This window comes from Rhinopithecus bieti, unplaced genomic scaffold, assembly GCF_001698545.2.
Source record: "Rhinopithecus bieti isolate Rb0 unplaced genomic scaffold, ASM169854v2 scaffold_33065, whole genome shotgun sequence".
NCBI lineage: Eukaryota > Metazoa > Chordata > Mammalia > Primates > Cercopithecidae > Rhinopithecus > Rhinopithecus bieti.
The window spans coordinates 1132825-1151196 of record NW_016814114.1 but is presented as its reverse complement, the minus strand read 5'-3'; the positions used below and the strand labels follow the sequence as shown (position 1 = coordinate 1151196).

General features: G+C 59.5%; 1 protein-coding gene across 1 annotated transcript in view; it reads right to left on the bottom strand.

The window, feature by feature from the left end:
* The window catches only part of CIC (capicua transcriptional repressor), a 30956-nt gene that overhangs the window by 12088 nt on the left and 496 nt on the right, over positions 1-18372 (bottom strand). Inside the window, 1 exon segment of the mRNA XM_017849852.1 lies at positions 13245-16042. Coding sequence (XP_017705341.1) covers positions 13245-16032 — 2788 coding nt within the window. The 5' untranslated portion in view covers positions 16033-16042.

Genomic DNA, 18372 nt, shown 5'->3' with positions numbered 1-18372 from the left:
CCCCCGCGCGTGAGCCCATTGGCTGCCGCCGCCGCGCGCGGGTCAGGCCCCGCCGCGCCCGCCCCATTGGCCGCCCCGGGGGAACGTCAGTCATATGCAAATAAGGGCAGGGCGGGGCGGGCTCCGGTTGGCCCCGAGCCGGCCGGGGGCGGGGCCGCGGTAGGAGGGTGGCAGGGAGGGCGCACTGCAGTAAAGGCACCGAGCCAGGGGGGCGGTTCGGGGCGCCGCGTTGCGGAGGTCCCGGGGTTGTGCGTGGTGCTGTGTGTCCAGTCGGCGCGAGGAACACGCTCACGCGCGGCTCGGCCCGCCTCCCGCACACCCGCTTGGGCGCGCCTGGCCCCGCTGGGCAGACAAACTGCGCGTAGGGCTGGACGAAGCATCCCTGAGCCCTCACCTACTCACACTCACACTCCTAACAGACATACACACACACTTTCGTGCCACACCCATTATCTCCTACACACCCCACGGACACATGCCCTCTGTCTTACACCCACACTGTCACACACGAAGTCACACCTCACACACCTGCTAACACAGATGTACAACCTCACACGCTCACAGTCCATCGCTCCCCACCCACCATCGTGCATTCACCCATCCTGTTCTCATCACCCATCTCATCCATGCCCTGTCACACATGCCTCGACAACCCGCATCCTCATCACACCCCCACCAGCCCACATGAATCATGCAAACAGACAACATGTCAAACAGGAGGAACTCGGCATAGCCCTGCTTGTCCACTACACACTCCACACCCCTCCCACACAACCACATACTCCTCCATCACACACACAGCCTTCCTAGCACTCACAAAGCTCCTCCTATTCCCAGCGCACACTCAGCTCTCACACACACCATCATACCGACCCCACCCTCTATATAATCCTACCCTAATGGGCGCTACCTGCTTCAGTACCCAGGCCCATCAGGTATACAGAGCCCAGTGGCCATCGCCGTCATTCAGCCACTCACCCTGACACTCATCTGCCACTGTGGACCCTCTATCTAGCAGCATAAGGCAGGGGACCACACAGCACACCATGGCTGACCCCACCACACTACTCTGCCAGCCACCCACTAACCCCCACTCCTCCTCCCAGAAAAAAAGGGCCAGGAAGAAAGGAAACTAACACTTACTGGGGCTGCTGTGTGCTGGGAGCTTGTATGTATTATCTGGTTCATTGAATCCTCACAGCCACCTAGGGAGGTATGCTTTATTACACCCATTGTTCAGGTGAGAAAACGAGCCTCAGAGATTGAATAAACTGTGGCAAGATCATGCAGTCAAGATGTACCAGCCCAGAACTCCAACTCAAGTGCTGTTTCCATTACTCAAGGCTTAACCTCAGGGTGGACCCAGGGAGGGAACTCCAAACAGAGGCTGGGGAATATAGTTAGACAATGATACAGAGCCACGTGGACCACAGAAAGGTGAGGGGGCTCACACGAAGACACAGGCAAGGATGTAGAGCCCATCTGGCAGAGACACAAAGGCCCTGGATCACTCAAGAGGGGCCCTGGGGCCATACCCAGTAAAGACACAGGACTGGGGTCGCACAGTTGGGCAGGTAAAGGTTGCACAGGCTAAGACGGACCAAGACTGGGCTCTTACACAGGTTGGATGGTTGACAGGAGCAGAGGAGCTCTTTCCCCAACCTGCCTCATCCACTGACAGAGCTGAAGGAATAGAGAGGGGGCAAAAACTGGGTAACCTGAGCCCAAAAGGGAAGGGAAGGTCTGTAGCTCTCTGACCTCCAGAGACTGCAGGGCCAGACACTTGGCTGTGAGCCTGGAGGGGCAACCAGAGGGACTATTAGGTGACTGCCCCCTCCTTCCTATGCAGTCCCAGACTCAGACCCTCCATTACCTCACTGCCCCAGGGACTGCAATGTGAGGCAGGAATTGAGGCTAAAATCAATGTGGCCCGCTATCTCCCCACCACTGCCCCCACCACTGCCCCCTCTTCTCCCCACCGGTGAGTGAGTCACCTACTGGCAAGTTAACCCCTTCCTTACTGCAATAAAGCCCAAGGACAGACCTCAGAGGGGCTCTGCCCCCCAGATCCCCCACTTCTGTTGGTTCAGAAAAAGCCAGGCATGGCACAGGAGGGAAAGAGGGCCCCACACATCTGGGAGGGTTGCACATCTGGTAGAAGACACAGTGCCCACGGAGGAGAGATGGGAAGAGGCCCCATTCGGGACAGGGTACAACCAAGTGGGGGCCTAGCCTGGTAGGGAGGGGCGGGAATCCGGGCGGGAAGGGCCCCCCTGCCCTGGGCGCTGGGCCAGCCCTATACTTAGCTTCTATTGTTCAGGGTGGAGGAACCCTGGATGGGGGTGGATTTGGAGCAGAGGGGAGGGAGCAGGTCCTGTCCCTAGACAGCTCCCTCTCTCTTGCCATCCCCAACCCTAACTGGGGCCTCCCTAGTTGGAAAAAGGTACTGAGCAGGACTGTGATGGCAGCCACCCTCTGCGCCAACCCCTAACCAACTCCACAGAAGGACTGCCCCTAAACAGCCCCTACTGTGCCACCACACCCAGGCCTGGGGACAGGGAACCCAGACGAAGACATCAACAGTCACCCGGGCGGGCCGTACAGGCTGAGGCCTGCCCAGAGGCCTGGGGCGAGCAGCCAGGGATGCTGACAGACTGAGGGATAGGCAGAGGCACACTCTAAACTCATTTATTGAGCCCGCTAGGCACCGCACCCCTGCCGGCCGCCTGCGGCTCCCCACCCTGCTCTCCAGGCCCAGGTCCCCGCCTCAGCTCACCACCCCGGTGTCCCCAGCTCCCCTCACCCGCTTTCCACATACACACCCACCCACCCACCCCGGGCGGCGTCGGCGACGGCCAGGGTTGCCTGGGGAACGAGCCCAGGATTGGGCTGGCGCGGCTCGGCAGGGATGGGGGGCTAAAAATAGCGCTGGGGTGAGTCAGTGTGAGTGGGGCTGGGGTAGGCAGGGGACCAGGAGGAAAAGAGAGACAGGGGAGTGTGTGTGGGGATGGTCCCCAAGGATTGGGAGATGGGTGCGATGCGGGGTCGGGGGTTGAGAGACGTGGGTTTGGGGAAGGGAAGGTGCGGGGGCGGGGAAGGGGTGTACAGGCGCTGGGGCTGGGAGGGTTGGTCTGCGCGGGCTGAGGGAGGCGCCAAAGCCCGAGCAGAGGAGGGGGCGCCGCCCTGCGTTCCCCTTCCCTCCCCGCGCTCACGAGATTTTCCACTCGCCGCCTGGCCCCTAGCCAACCCCAGGCAGGCCCCACAAAGCCGCTTTGTGCAGGGAGGGCGGGCGGGTGCCCGGCCGGCCTGACACCCACGCGGGCCGCGGCGGGGCGCCGGCCAGCTGGCACCCGAGCTGTCTGCGGTGGGAGGGAGGGAGGGTCCCCCACCCAGCGCAAGGACGCGGCCGCGCAGGGGTTAATGGCTCAGGAGCGGGGAAGCAGGCCTTGGCCAATCAGCGGTCGGCGGGCGAGACGGCAACCAATGGGAAGGACGGAGGGCCGACACAGGCCTGCACCCAGGGGCGCGCGGGAACCAGCACCCCTGGGTGCCAGTGGGGGCTGGGCGCGGCCCTCGCTGGGTGCCAGTCCGCGTCTACGCAACCCCCAGAGCACCTGGTTTCCCCGACTACTTCGCAAGAAACAGGCTCAGTGGGGGGGCAGCATCTTGCAGCCGAGAGGTGGCACAGCCGGGATTTGAACCCAAATCTATCTGGCTTCACAATCAGCTTTTCCGCCGAAAACAGGGGACGGGAGTTCCCTGCCCGGTGCCTCGTGGGGAGCGGGAACAGGGGATAGGGTGGGGGTGGAGGAGGCGGCGCGGCGGGCTAGGGTCCAGCCGCCTGCGGTGCAGCCGCTGCCGCCGGTGGTAATGGGAGCCAGACGCCGTCGCCGCCGCTAATGCGCCTCCCTCCCGGCCACTAATGGAACCATTAATACCCGGGCGCCGGGGGCTCCGGGATGTACCAACCCCTACCCCCCTGCCGCGCATGCGCACGCCTGCTGTCCCGCCGCGGCCTGCCGCCAGGAGGCAGCCTTACGCCTCGCAGTTCCAGGTGCTGGGGGCTCTTCTACAAAGTCACCAAGACGCACTCCTGCAACTTCACAAGCTCTTCCTCCTCTCCTCCTCTTCCCCAAGCCATCTTCTTCCCAACTCCTGCCTTTCCAGGGCGATCTCCAGGGGTCTCTGACACCTAGATCCGACCTTTTCCCTCCCCTGCTCTAAATGCTTTCTTGGCTCTTTACTGGCCCGAGTAGAGTCCCAGCTTCTCAGCCTGACATTCAGGCTGGGCCTGTCGTCCACAGCACCCTTCTGCGAAGCCTGGACTCTGGTGTCAGCTCCAGCCTCAACTAGCCACTCGGAGTTCATGCACTTTCACTCCTCCTGGTCTTTGCTCATGCAGCTGCTTCAGGTGGAATTGCCTTTTCCTTTCTTTGACTACTCTGAAATCTACTCATTCCTCATACTTCAGCTCAAATGTCACCTCCAATGAGAAACCTACCTGATTCTTCCTTATCAGCCCCCATGAACCACTGAGTTGTCCCTGCCCCCTGGCTTCCCCAGACTCAGTACCTCCCTAGGCTCATCCTTGCCTGTGCCTGCATCCACATCTGCCTTCCTCACCCACTTGCCCCAGGACTGCTCAGCCCTGGGCCTGGCAGAGGGATGAGGAGGGAGCTGGCTCCTGCTGGTGGAGGTAGGGTTCACTGTTTGAGACAAAATGGAAATTATGGTGGGCAGTACCTGGATCTGGGGAGTCAGGAGATCCAGGCTTAACCCCTCTGGCCCCTCTTTTTCCCCACCTGCCCAAGCATAGTTGATGGGTACTGCCTGGTCTCTGAGGCCCTACCCATTGGGGCGCACTACATCTGGGATTCGTTTCAATGAAGCTGGCATCAAATAAAAGGCAAGGGGTAGCGGGGGAGGTAGGGTGATCTGGGTCATGCCCTCTAGCAGGTGGGTGGGCTTCTTTCCTGCCGCCCCCCACGGCCGGATCTCCTAGCTTGGTCCATACAGCCTCTGCCTTCCTGCCTGTCTTGGGAACAGGTGTTTGGATGGTGGATGGGTCTACAGGATGAATCTCAACACTTCTCAGCAGATTTCAGGGACAGTAGTAGGCAGTTAATTTGTCAAAGAGCATGAGGGGCTCCCCGGCCTGGACAACCTCCCAACACTCCCCAAGAAGGAAGTAGGAGACCTGGTGCTTGGCAACTGCCCACTGTCTTAAAAGAACAGAACACCTGATATGCACAGGGTGGGGATGGGAGGCTGGCATGGGGGCAGCAAGTCCATCCAAAGAGTGGGAGTGGGAGGGCCAAAGAGAAGCCAAGGCTGGCCCAGAGACACAGGATGCCAAGACTGGCAGCCAAAACAGAAGGAAGGTGGGCTGAAAGCTCAGACAAGGACTGAAGTCCAGAGACGGACAAACCCAGGAAGACATAGGGAGCCCCCAGACTCAGAAGAGTCAGACAGAGGTCCCGAAAGAGACACACATATCGACCTAGAAATAGAGACCAGAGATAGAGGAAGCCAAGGATAAGACAGACAGACAGAGCCAGACTGCCAGACAGAGGCCCAGGACAAGAAGTAACGCCTGTCAATAAGGGGAAGCCAGGCAGGAAGCTGGGAGCCGGGAGGCCATACCAGGAATGGGGCTGGACTTGACGCCGAGGCGCGGGCCCGTGGGGCGGGATGGGTCTCCTGGGGGAGCAGCGGAAGAGTCAGAGGGAGGTGGCAACGGCAGCTGGCTTCGGCCGCGATGGCCGGCATGCGGCCTCAGAAGGTGAGAGAGTGCCCACGGCCGCCTGCGCCCAGCAAGTCCCCCAGCGGAACCAAATGCGCTGACTGGGGGGGCCCGCAGGGCAGGCGCAGGCTGCCCTGGGCCGCCCCTCCACACCTGCTGCCCTCTGATGGAGGGTCAGGCCCTGGCACGGGCCAGCAGAACGGACGAAGCCACTGAACATGGTCTGCCCTATCTGGGCCCCGTGGGGAGAAGGCTGCAAGCTGCCTACCTCCCAAGGGCTTAGGGAGGCCTCTGGGAGAAGAATGAAAGGGCTGGCTATTCAGAAACCTGAAGGCGGCCTGAATACCTCAGCATGGGTGTTGTTAGGGAGGTGCTCCTCAGAACTGCCAGGACAGGCATTGGACAAGTTATGACGACCAGGTGGCCCCCAGCAAGGGGCCTCCCTTCTCTGATCCTCAGTCTACCCCTGGACAACAGGCCTGGCAATCTGCTTCACAGCATCAGGCGGAGCTGATGAAATGGCCCCAAGCCCAGGGTTAGGCACACAGTCTTCGCTCAGTAGAGTAGGTATTATTGTTATTATTGTTATCATTGTTATTATTGAAAGTGCTTGAGAGCCTGGGATCTGGAGCCAGACAGTCTGATTTCAAATCCTGGCTCTTGGCAGCTGGGTGCGGTGACTCCCAAAGTGTAATCCCAGCACTTTGGGAGGCCAAGGTAGGAGGATCACCTGAGGTCAGGAGTTCAAGACCAGCCTGGCCAACATGGTGAAACCTCGGCTCTACTAAAAATACAAAAATTAGCCGGGCGTGGTGGCACACTCCTGTAATCCCAGCTACTCGGGAGGCTGAGGCGGGAGAATCGCTTGAACCCAGGAGGAGGAAGTTGCAGTGAGCCAAGATTACGCTACTGCACTGCAGCCTGGGCGACAGAGCCAGACTCTGTCTCAGAATCCTGGCTGTCTGGCTCATGCCTGTAATCCCAGCACTTTGGGAGGCTGAGGCAAGCAGATCACCAGGTCAGGAGATCAAGACCATCCTGGCTAACACAGTGAAACCCCGTCTCTACTAAAAATGCAAAAAATATTAGCCGGGCGTGGTGGCAGGTACCTGCAGTCCCAGCTACTTGGGAGGCTGAGGCAGGAGAATGGCGTCAACTTGGGAGGCGGAGCTTGCAGTGAGCCGAGATCGCGCCACTGGACTCCAGCCTGGGCAACAGAGGGAGACTTTGTCTCAAAAAAAAAAAAAAAAAATTCTGGCTCTCTCTTTTCCTAGCTGAGGGACGCCGGGCAAGTCACTTAGCCTCTCAGGCTATGGTTTCCTCCTCTGTCCAGTGGAACTAGTAATCATGGTACCAGCCTGGGGCATTGTGAGGATTCAGGGAGTAAAGACTCAGCAGGACTCACTGAAGTGTGCCAGACACGTGTATCACCTGTGCTGCTCGGTGAGTTATTATTACTGCCACTTTTGGTAGTGAGAGTCCCATAGTCTGGAGGCTGGGAGATGGCTCAAGGCCCTCATCCTGCCCCTCACTGCCTGGCTGGCCTCAATCAAGACTCTCCTTTTGTCAGGGCCTCACTTTTCCTCATCTGGAAAATGGTAACAAGAGCCCTGCTGGGCCTACTCTGGTAAGCCCAGCCGCTGGACCAGAGCCATCCCTCCCCACTCCACAGCAGGAGTGGCCACATGAAACAATACTGTAGGGGCCATGTTGGGGCTGTGGGCACATGGAGGGGTGAAGGGTAGGGGAGTGGTTACAGACTCTCTGATTTAGTTTCTTCATTGCCAAAGGACAGAAATCCCTGCTGTAAAATTTGCTCATATCACCTATAACAACAAATGTAAAAGTGTTGGCGTCAGGGTGAAACACATGGCTTACAACCTCAGTTCCGTATATGAGCATGAGGGGCAGGCATAGCCCATGTCCCTGTGCCCTGTCCCTAGGGACTGGCCTGGGCTGGAACCCCATAAGGGCAGGGCCAGGCCAGTGCTCCTTCCTGAAAGGGCTCCTGCCCCAGCCCAAGCCACAGTGACTCCTACCCACATCCACACCCAGCCTCTTTCCTCCCTGGTCTCCCTGCCTCTGGCCTCAGAGACTCAAACACACCCTCCATGGTGCAGCAGTGGTTGAATCTGCTCAAAACCTTCCATGGCTCCCTAGTACCCTCAGGATACATTTCATAATGATCTTACTTAAGGGTCCTCTCTGATCTGACCCTTGCTTACCAATCCAGCCACACATCCCCAACGCTCACTCGCCATCTAGAGCCTTTGACTTTGCAGATTCAACATCTTACAAATATCTGCTTTTGCCTTAAGGCCTTTGCACAAACTCTTTCCTCTGCCTGAAGGTCCTCCCTGCCTACCTTGCCAGGCTCACATCTGCACACCCTTCAGGTTTCAGTTCATAGGCACCTGGCTGTTCTTCCAAGAAGCCTTCTCTGACTTCTCAGACTGGACAGGCATCTTCTCTGGGCTCCCACGGCCTCCTGGGCTTCCTCCACCCCATCTCTGACCACCCCAGACTGTTACTGTCTAGGGAGGGGTCTATCTTTTCCAGAGGCCATGAACCCTGTGTAAATAGACTGTGTCCTCAGCACCATCCAGCACAGGGCCAGGCACAGCACAGGGCCAGGCCCTGAATCAACAGTAGATTAATAAATAAATACAAATAAATAAGGCCAGGTGCAGTGGCTCACACCTGGAATCCCAGCATTTTGGGAGGCCAAGACTGGAAGATTGCTTGAGCCCAGGAATTCAAGACCAGCCTGGGCAGCATAGTGAGACCCCTCTCTATAAAACTAAATAAATACATACATACATAAACAAGTAAGAAAGAAATGCTAGGAAGGAGCTTCTAACAGGTCTGTCACCCTCTCTGTGTTGCTCCTACAAGGCCCAGCCTGGCCTTGGTCCCTGGCTGTCCAGCATCATCTCAGAAATGACACTCTCCCACCCCAGCCTCAGCTCTCCAGCCACCGTGGCCTTCCATCTTCCCCTCCCAGGCTGTGCTCCTTCCGGTCTCGGCGCTGTCCCGTCACCCTCCTCCCAGGAGGCTCTTCTGCCCCACAGTTGCTGGTTCCCACTCATCCTTCAACTCCTGAATTACACGCCCTGTCCTCAGGGCAGCCAGGCTAGATTCACACCTGGAGGAGTGCCCAGCACACCCCCCGGCTCCCTTCCATGGCACTGACTGTGCCTGTGATGTTTATTAGACACAGTGGTAAAGATGACGGCTCCAGTCCTGGTCCTGCCACCTCCTGGAAAGACCTGTTAGAGACTCCGTCTGCCCATCTGTAATCCAGCACTATGGCCACGTGGTCACGGGCCAGCCTGCCTGGGTTTGAGGACTGCTCCAGGATTTACTAGCCATGTAACCCTGGGCAAGTTATGACTCTGGCCTTAGTTTCCTCTAAACAAGCATAATCATAGCACTCTCCTGTTAGGGTGGTTGTGAAGATAAAATGAGCTAATATTTGAAAAGGATTTAGAACAGGGGTACATGGTAAGCGCACTATGAGGTGGATGTGAAAATTTGGCAAGCTCACCTACATACAGTGCTTACCATGGCAATGCCCTCACCCGGTCCCCAAGACATGGAAGCTGTTGCCACAATTATCATTCTCTGTTATCCCATCAGCTCCATGGAGACCTGACTCAGTCTGCATTCAGTAAAGGTTTGCTGACTGATAGACCTCTCGAGACCAGAATCTCTGACAGGAGGCCTCTGGAAACGGTGCCTTGAGCCTTAAAAGTCCAATCCCTTCCTGACATGTGAATTCCCACTGCAACATCTGTGCAGAGAGGAGGCCGGCCTTCGCTTGAAGCCCTCCCGAGGTGAGGAGCTCACCTCTCGAGAGTTCAGCTTACAAGAGGCCCTCTAAGAGGTGAGCCTGGCACAGCCCATCCACTTCCACCTCTTACCTGTTCCAGGCCGGCCCATGATGACTTCCTTCTTGGGGCAGGGTGGCTGGTATAGCTGCTGGGCACCAAAACGGGCAACAGGGCAGCAGGTGAGGGGTGGAAGGCCACAGGCTGAAAGGGTGAAGAAGCCAGGCCAAAGGTGGGCATCGGCTGGGCCACGGCAGTTGGTGCAGCTGGAGGCACAGTGATGGGCACGGGGCTGGCAGAGGTGGGGCAGGCCAGGCTTCCCACTGGCCACCCCAGTGGGCACCGGGGTCTCGCGGCAGCCCCGCCCAGGTCCCCAGCCCGCACCTCACCAGCAGTGCCCACCTCCCCAGGGAATTTGGAGGGCAGTGGCACATCAGGGTTGCGGACAATGACAGGTGAGTCCCGCTGCACGGCAGGCACCCTGCGCACAGAGGGCCCCGGATCTGAGGTCAGGCCGGCAGGCGGGGCAACAGCAGCAATGGTGAGGGCTGGCGGGAGCGAGAGAAGGGCACAGCAGGGGACACGGCCCGGAAGCCAGCTGGCGTGGAGGGTGTAGGTGTGTGGGACACCGAGTCCACACCAGAGTCTAAGCTGTCACTCTTGGGAAAGTCTGGGGCGGCTCCTCCACCCCTGCGCCAGGGGCCCCAAGGCCCCTGGGTGCGGCAACAGCTCTGTCTTCCGGCGCCCAGGGCTGATGGGCACGGTGAAGGTCAGGTTGGTCTGGAAGGTGGGTAGGATTCCAGAGGAGTGGCGCTCTCGGGGGGCAGGTGGCGGTGGGTGGGGCCCAGGTCTGGCGGCGTCAGCACACCTGCCTTAGGGGTGCTGGCGCTCAGGTGGCGACTGCGGACTGCAGTGCGCTGGATGACTGGTGAGGCGTTGATGGGGCTGAAGTTGGCAGGGCGGAAACCGAAGAGTGGCGAGGGTGAGGGTGACGGGGCTGGCGAGAAGGGCGATTGCGTGGAGACGGGTGAGAAGGAGGGTGTGCCTGAGCGCGAGCTGCCCAGTGACACCAGCATCACGGCCGCCTCACACTCATCGAACTCAAAGCGTGACAAGTCAGCAGGGGCCACCAGGCGTGGCCGTGAGTCTCCACGAGCCGCCACACTGCTGGCCTCACTGTCCCTCGATGTCTCATCACCCCAGTCAAACTCTGTGCTGCCCTCACGGGCTGCCACGGCTGCGGGCCGGCCTGCCCCCCCAGGCCCACTGTCTGCCAGGCCCTCCATCTCTTTGGTTCGCATGNTTTTGTCAGGGCCTCACTTTTCCTCATCTGGAAAATGGTAACAAGAGCCCTGCTGGGCCTACTCTGGTAAGCCCAGCCGCTGGACCAGAGCCATCCCTCCCCACTCCACAGCAGGAGTGGCCACATGAAACAATACTGTAGGGGCCATGTTGGGGGCTGTGGGCACATGGAGGGGTGAAGGGTAGGGGAGTGGTTACAGACTCTCTGATTTAGTTTCTTCATTGCCAAAGGACAGAAATCCCTGCTGTAAAATTTGCTCATATCACCTATAACAACAAATGTAAAAAGTGTTGGCGTCAGGGTGAAACACATGGCTTACAACCTCAGTTCCGTATATGAGCATGAGGGGCAGGCATAGCCCATGTCCCTGTGCCCTGTCCCTAGGGACTGGCCTGGGCTGGAACCCCATAAGGGCAGGGCCAGGCCAGTGCTCCTTCCTGAAAGGGCTCCTGCCCCAGCCCAAGCCACAGTGACTCCTACCCACATCCACACCCAGCCTCTTTCCTCCCTGGTCTCCCTGCCTCTGGCCTCAGAGACTCAAACACACCCTCCATGGTGCAGCAGTGGTTGAATCTGCTCAAAACCTTCCATGGCTCCCTAGTACCCTCAGGATACATTTCATAATGATCTTACTTAAGGGTCCTCTCTGATCTGACCCTTGCTTACCAATCCAGCCACACATCCCCAACGCTCACTCGCCATCTAGAGCCTTTGACTTTGCAGATTCAACATCTTACAAATATCTGCTTTTGCCTTAAGGCCTTTGCACAAACTCTTTCCTCTGCCTGAAGGTCCTCCCTGCCTACCTTGCCAGGCTCACATCTGCACACCCTTCAGGTTTCAGTTCATAGGCACCTGGCTGTTCTTCCAAGAAGCCTTCTCTGACTTCTCAGACTGGACAGGCATCTTCTCTGGGCTCCCACGGCCTCCTGGGCTTCCTCCACCCCATCTCTGACCACCCCAGACTGTTACTGTCTAGGGAGGGGTCTATCTTTTCCAGAGGCCATGAACCCTGTGTAAATAGACTGTGTCCTCAGCACCATCCAGCACAGGGCCAGGCACAGCACAGGGCCAGGCCCTGAATCAACAGTAGATTAATAAATAAATACAAATAAATAAGGCCAGGTGCAGTGGCTCACACCTGGAATCCCAGCATTTTGGGAGGCCAAGACTGGAAGATTGCTTGAGCCCAGGAATTCAAGACCAGCCTGGGCAGCATAGTGAGACCCCCTCTCTATAAAACTAAATAAATACATACATACATAAACAAGTAAGAAAGAAATGCTAGGAAGGAGCTTCTAACAGGTCTGTCACCCTCTCTGTGTTGCTCCTACAAGGCCCAGCCTGGCCTTGGTCCCTGGCTGTCCAGCATCATCTCAGAAATGACACTCTCCCACCCCCAGCCTCAGCTCTCCAGCCACCGTGGCCTTCCATCTTCCCCTCCCAGGCTGTGCTCCTTCCGGTCTCGGCGCTGTCCCGTCACCCTCCTCCCAGGAGGCTCTTCTGCCCCACAGTTGCTGGTTCCCACTCATCCTTCAACTCCTGAATTACACGCCCTGTCCTCAGGGCAGCCAGGCTAGATTCACACCTGGAGGAGTGCCCAGCACACCCCCCGGCTCCCTTCCATGGCACTGACTGTGCCTGTGATGTTTATTAGACACAGTGGTAAAGATGACGGCTCCAGTCCTGGTCCTGCCACCTCCTGGAAAGACCTGTTAGAGACTCCGTCTGCCCATCTGTAATCCAGCACTATGGCCACGTGGTCACGGGCCAGCCTGCCTGGGTTTGAGGACTGCTCCAGGATTTACTAGCCATGTAACCCTGGGCAAGTTATGACTCTGGCCTTAGTTTCCTCTAAACAAGCATAATCATAGCACTCTCCTGTTAGGGTGGTTGTGAAGATAAAATGAGCTAATATTTGAAAAGGATTTAGAACAGGGGGTACATGGTAAGCGCACTATGAGGTGGATGTGAAAATTTGGCAAGCTCACCTACATACAGTGCTTACCATGGCAATGCCCTCACCCGGTCCCCCAAGACATGGAAGCTGTTGCCACAATTATCATTCTCTGTTATCCCATCAGCTCCATGGAGACCTGACTCAGTCTGCATTCAGTAAAGGTTTGCTGACTGATAGACCTCTCGAGACCAGAATCTCTGACAGGAGGCCTCTGGAAACGGTGCCTTGAGCCTTAAAAGTCCAATCCCTTCCTGACATGTGAATTCCCACTGCAACATCTGTGCAGAGAGGAGGCCGGCCTTCGCTTGAAGCCCTCCCGAGGTGAGGAGCTCACCTCTCGAGAGTTCAGCTTACAAGAGGCCCTCTAAGAGGTGAGCCTGGCACAGCCCATCCACTTCCACCTCTTACCTGTTCCAGGCCGGCCCATGATGACTTCCTTCTTGGGGGCAGGGTGGCTGGTATAGCTGCTGGGCACCAAAACGGGCAACAGGGCAGCAGGTGAGGGGTGGAAGGCCACAGGCTGAAAGGGTGAAGAAGCCAGGCCAAAGGTGGGCATCGGCTGGGCCACGGCAGTTGGTGCAGCTGGAGGCACAGTGATGGGCACGGGGGCTGGCAGAGGTGGGGGCAGGCCAGGCTTCCCACTGGCCACCCCAGTGGGCACCGGGGTCTCGCGGCAGCCCCGCCCAGGTCCCCCAGCCCGCACCTCACCAGCAGTGCCCACCTCCCCAGGGAATTTGGAGGGCAGTGGCACATCAGGGTTGCGGACAATGACAGGTGAGTCCCGCTGCACGGCAGGCACCCTGCGCACAGAGGGCCCCGGATCTGAGGTCAGGCCGGCAGGCGGGGGCAACAGCAGCAATGGTGAGGGCTGGCGGGAGCGAGAGAAGGGCACAGCAGGGGACACGGCCCGGAAGCCAGCTGGCGTGGAGGGTGTAGGTGTGTGGGACACCGAGTCCACACCAGAGTCTAAGCTGTCACTCTTGGGAAAGTCTGGGGCGGCTCCTCCACCCCCTGCGCCAGGGGCCCCCAAGGCCCCTGGGTGCGGCAACAGCTCTGTCTTCCGGCGCCCAGGGCTGATGGGCACGGTGAAGGTCAGGTTGGTCTGGAAGGTGGGTAGGATTCCAGAGGAGTGGCGCTCTCGGGGGGCAGGTGGCGGTGGGTGGGGGCCCAGGTCTGGCGGCGTCAGCACACCTGCCTTAGGGGTGCTGGCGCTCAGGTGGCGACTGCGGACTGCAGTGCGCTGGATGACTGGTGAGGCGTTGATGGGGCTGAAGTTGGCAGGGCGGAAACCGAAGAGTGGCGAGGGTGAGGGTGACGGGGCTGGCGAGAAGGGCGATTGCGTGGAGACGGGTGAGAAGGAGGGTGTGCCTGAGCGCGAGCTGCCCAGTGACACCAGCATCACGGCCGCCTCACACTCATCGAACTCAAAGCGTGACAAGTCAGCAGGGGCCACCAGGCGTGGCCGTGAGTCTCCACGAGCCGCCACACTGCTGGCCTCACTGTCCCTCGATGTCTCATCACCCCAGTCAAACTCTGTGCTGCCCTCACGGGCTGCCACGGCTGCGGGCCGGCCTGCCCCCCCAGGCCCACTGTCTGCCAGGCCCTCCATCTCTTTGGTTCGCATGGACAGGTGACGTGAGCAGTAGCCCCGCCGCTGTGACTCCTTCATGCAGCCATCTCGCGAGCACAGCCGGCGCCACTGCTTGCCATTGAACTTCTTTCGTATTCCGCTGGGTGTGCAGACCACATCACCCTTCTTGTACTTCTGCTGGGCCGCTGTCAGTGGCGTGCGGGCCCGGGCTGCCGGTGCGGTCCCCTTTTCCAGGGAGGCCACACTGCTGCTGCGGCTGCCACCCTGGCTCCCCTCCTGGCAGGGCGAGGGCTGCTCGCCAGGGCGGCCAGGGCCCACAAAGGCTGGAGACTTGGGTGGCGGTGACAGGAGCTGGGGTGGGGGCAGTGGGAGCAAGGCGGGGGTACCCAACGCTGGAGGGTGCTTCTCCTCACCCTCCTCACAGTGAGTACCCAGGTTGCCACCAAAGCTGATCTTAGAGACCTCAGCGTCCTCGGGCTGTTTGGGGTCCAGGGCAGCAGGGCAGGGTGGCAAGGTGGCCCCAGGCTCCACCTGCTCTTCCTCGGGGCCTGTCGGGGGCTTCCTCAGCATGGCCTCAGGTTCCCAGGGGGGGCGCAGCAGGCGTAGGCTGGAGCGGGCCACCCACACGGCCTCCTCCGGCTCACGGTGCAGTGGCTGTGGGGGCTGCGGGAGGCTGCCTGGTGGGCCTGGCTGGGAGCTGGGGCCAGGGCTGAGACGGACCTTGTAGGCAGCTGGCTTGGTGGCCACCTCCACCACCACACCTTCCCGGTAGGCAGCCACGCCGGGCTCCACACAGGTACAGACAGCTGTGCCCACCACCAGGGCACCTGGTGGGGGTGTGGCATCCAAAACTACATCCACACCAGCGCCTGGCACCCCCTCATAGAAAGTCAGGGCTCGGTCACCAGGGAACTGCACGCCCAGGTCCTGGCTTCGGCGCACCTGGCGCACCACAGCCGGCAGGAAGAGGCCATCACCACGCCGGGCCAGCACCCGCTGGGACCGCAGTTGCCGCAGGTCATAGCCGCCACTGGTACTGCCGGGGGGCCAGGGGCCTGGACCACAAGGCTCAGCCGGCTCATCCTCCAGGTCTGCCGAGTGCTCACTGGCTGTGTCAGTGGAGGAGGAGCGAGTGGAGGTGGGTGGCCGTGGAGGCACCCCCAGGCCACTGGCCTCCTCAGGGGTCCGTACCCGCTCTTCAGGGGCCCCAGCCACCCCACTGCTGCCAGCTCCGTGCTCCTCTACATACTTCTTCTTGGGCGCTCGAGACTTGAACGTGGCCGTCTTGCGGCTGAGTGAGGGCTCCCAGCGGCCTGCCTCCCCATCCCCTTTGGGGTCCTCAGCTGGGCCTGGAGCCGGGTCACCAGGGTGCAGCTCCAGTGGAGGACCTTCAGCCCCAGGGCCCCGCTCAGCCTCCTCTTCCTCCCCTTCCTCAGCCTCTTCGGGCCCAGGCTGCGGCTGCTGTGCCTCGTCGTCCTCCTCCTCTGGCTTGTCACCCTCCCCAGCCCCTCGCCGCCTCAGAGCCTTGGCCCTGGTGGCTGGGGGAGACTTGCTGCCACTGCCAGGACCTGAAAGGCCAGTGCATGCCTTTTTCATTGGCTTCATTTTTCTTCACCTGCAGGGTGGGAAAGCAGACGGGGATTATGCGGAGCAACTCAGGAACCCCCACCAGAGCCAATGTACCCTAAGATTTCCCATTTGCTGAGTCTACTGTCTCCATTCCACCATCCCCAAGGCCTCCTCGCTGGCTGCCCTCAACTCATGTGATACCCCAGTCAGCACCAGGCACAGGCGAGCACCCGAGTCCCCTGAGTATACACACTCTGGCTCCTTGGGGAACATTCACAGACACCTGCTGGCTCTGCAGAGGACGCAGAGCACATGCTCTGAACGCCCCAAGGGGACAGCAGAAGCACTAACAGTTCACACCTATGGAGCACTCCCTGGGTCCTGAACTCCATGCTAAACTTGCCTTTATTAACCCGTTTCATCCTCACAACAGCCCTAAAAGTAGGTGCTACTATTGGCCTCATTTCACACCTGAGGAAACCGAGCCACAGAAAGATGAGGCAACTTGTCCAAGATCATCCAGGTGGGAAACAGTAGCGCTAGGGTCTGAACCCAGGCTCTCTGGCTCCAGAGTCCGTGCTCCTGACCATTTCAGTGTGCTGCCTGTCACATGATCCAGAGGGCACATTTACTCTCACTGTCGCCATGCAGAGAGTACATGCACTCAGACACACACACATGCACAAGCACCAAGTCACAGAAAGGGAGGTGACTGGGCTGTGATATGAGCCTCTCTCCGCCCCCCACCCTCCCTCTGCCACTCTGGGCGGCCTGGCATGGCCAGGCATTGTGGGAAGAAGTGGGCAGCTGAGAGTCCCGAGGGACGGCTGCCCACTCTGTTCTGCACCCCAGGGCTGCCAGGTACAGCCATCTCCCCAGATCCTGGCAGGGAGCAGGCAGGGACATGTCTGGGGCAAGAGCTCATACCCAGCACTGCCACGGGGCCGTGCATGAGCACACGCACGCGCACAAACACACACACACGCACACACACGCACAGAAGCACGCACACGTCATCACACAGTGGGACACAGAGCTACACCCCAGGGTTTCTCTGTCCCACTGGATGGGAGCCTGCTCCTCCCCCCACAGCACCCAGCGTGATACCCGCAAGCCCAGCCCCCTTCTTCTTGCCTGCATGCATCCCCGCCCTGGCTGGGCTGGCTCTGGCAGGGTGGCTGAGTCGGCCAGCCCCCCGCAAGCCCCCAAATATGCCCTCCAACTCCAAGTGGGGATAAGTGGGATAAGGTCAAAGAAAGCAGGACAAGCCCAACAGGCCAACCTCACCCACTTCCTGAACAGTCATTACTGCCCGCCCCCTTTCCAGCTGCCCTGAGAAAAGACAAGGGGAAAAAACTTTACTCTGAAGTGACTAAGAGAACCTGAGAGGCCAAAACGGAGGCCTCTAGGAGGGTTGGGGGACCCAGGACCATAAGCCAAACACAATGAGGGGCAACCCCAACTCAGTCTTCCAGCTACTGGGGGACCCTTGACCTCATGCTCTCTCACTAGGGGCCTGCTCCTCCTGTGGAGCCTGGAGTCCCAGGCCTGCCCTTTCTTGGGCCACTCCTGGGGTCCTCACAGGCGGAGCCTGGAGGGCACCCCGGGGCTGGCACCCAAGTGCCCAGAAGTTGGGTAGCCATCACCACCTACTACCCACTGACCCACTGGACTACCATACTGGGGACTGAGATCTGGCCCCAGTTTTTTCCAAACACAAACCTTTGCATACCCCACCCAGGGCCTACAACTATGCCGCATGTACCCCCAGACCTTGCTGCCTGGCCCAGCCTCTCTTCACCCCAGAGCTGCTTTCTTTCCCCTAGGGCCTACTCTCTTCCTGTCCAGCCCCTCTGAATAACTCCCACCCAAGCCCCGGGGGCCCTCACCTCCCTCAGATTTGAGTAGTAACTCCCGGAACCCAGGCCAGCCCAGGCCCTGGCTCTTTGGGGTCTCATACCCTCTGTTTCTATTAGCCCTCCTGGCACCAGCTTCTCTGCCACTCTCTCTCCCATCCTGTCACCACCTCTATCTCTACCTCTCTGTTAGCATGCCCTAGGCCCCCTCCTGTCACCCCCTCCTTGTCACCCCCATTTATCTCTGTCACCTATTCCTCCCAGTCACTCTCCTGTCAGCCATCTCCGGACCTGTCACCTTCTCTCCCCATCACCTCTCCTTGTCACACTCTCCAACTCTGTCCCCTCCCTCTCCCTGTCACCCTGATCTAGTCCTGTCACCCCTCCATTCCTGTTACCCTTCTTTGCCCACCACCCCCTCCCCCAGTTACCCCTTTTCTGTCAAACCCCCACCACTTCCTCCACTCCCTCCTCCCTTCCCACCATTCCGCCCACCCCTTTCCCCCTGTACCCCCTCCCC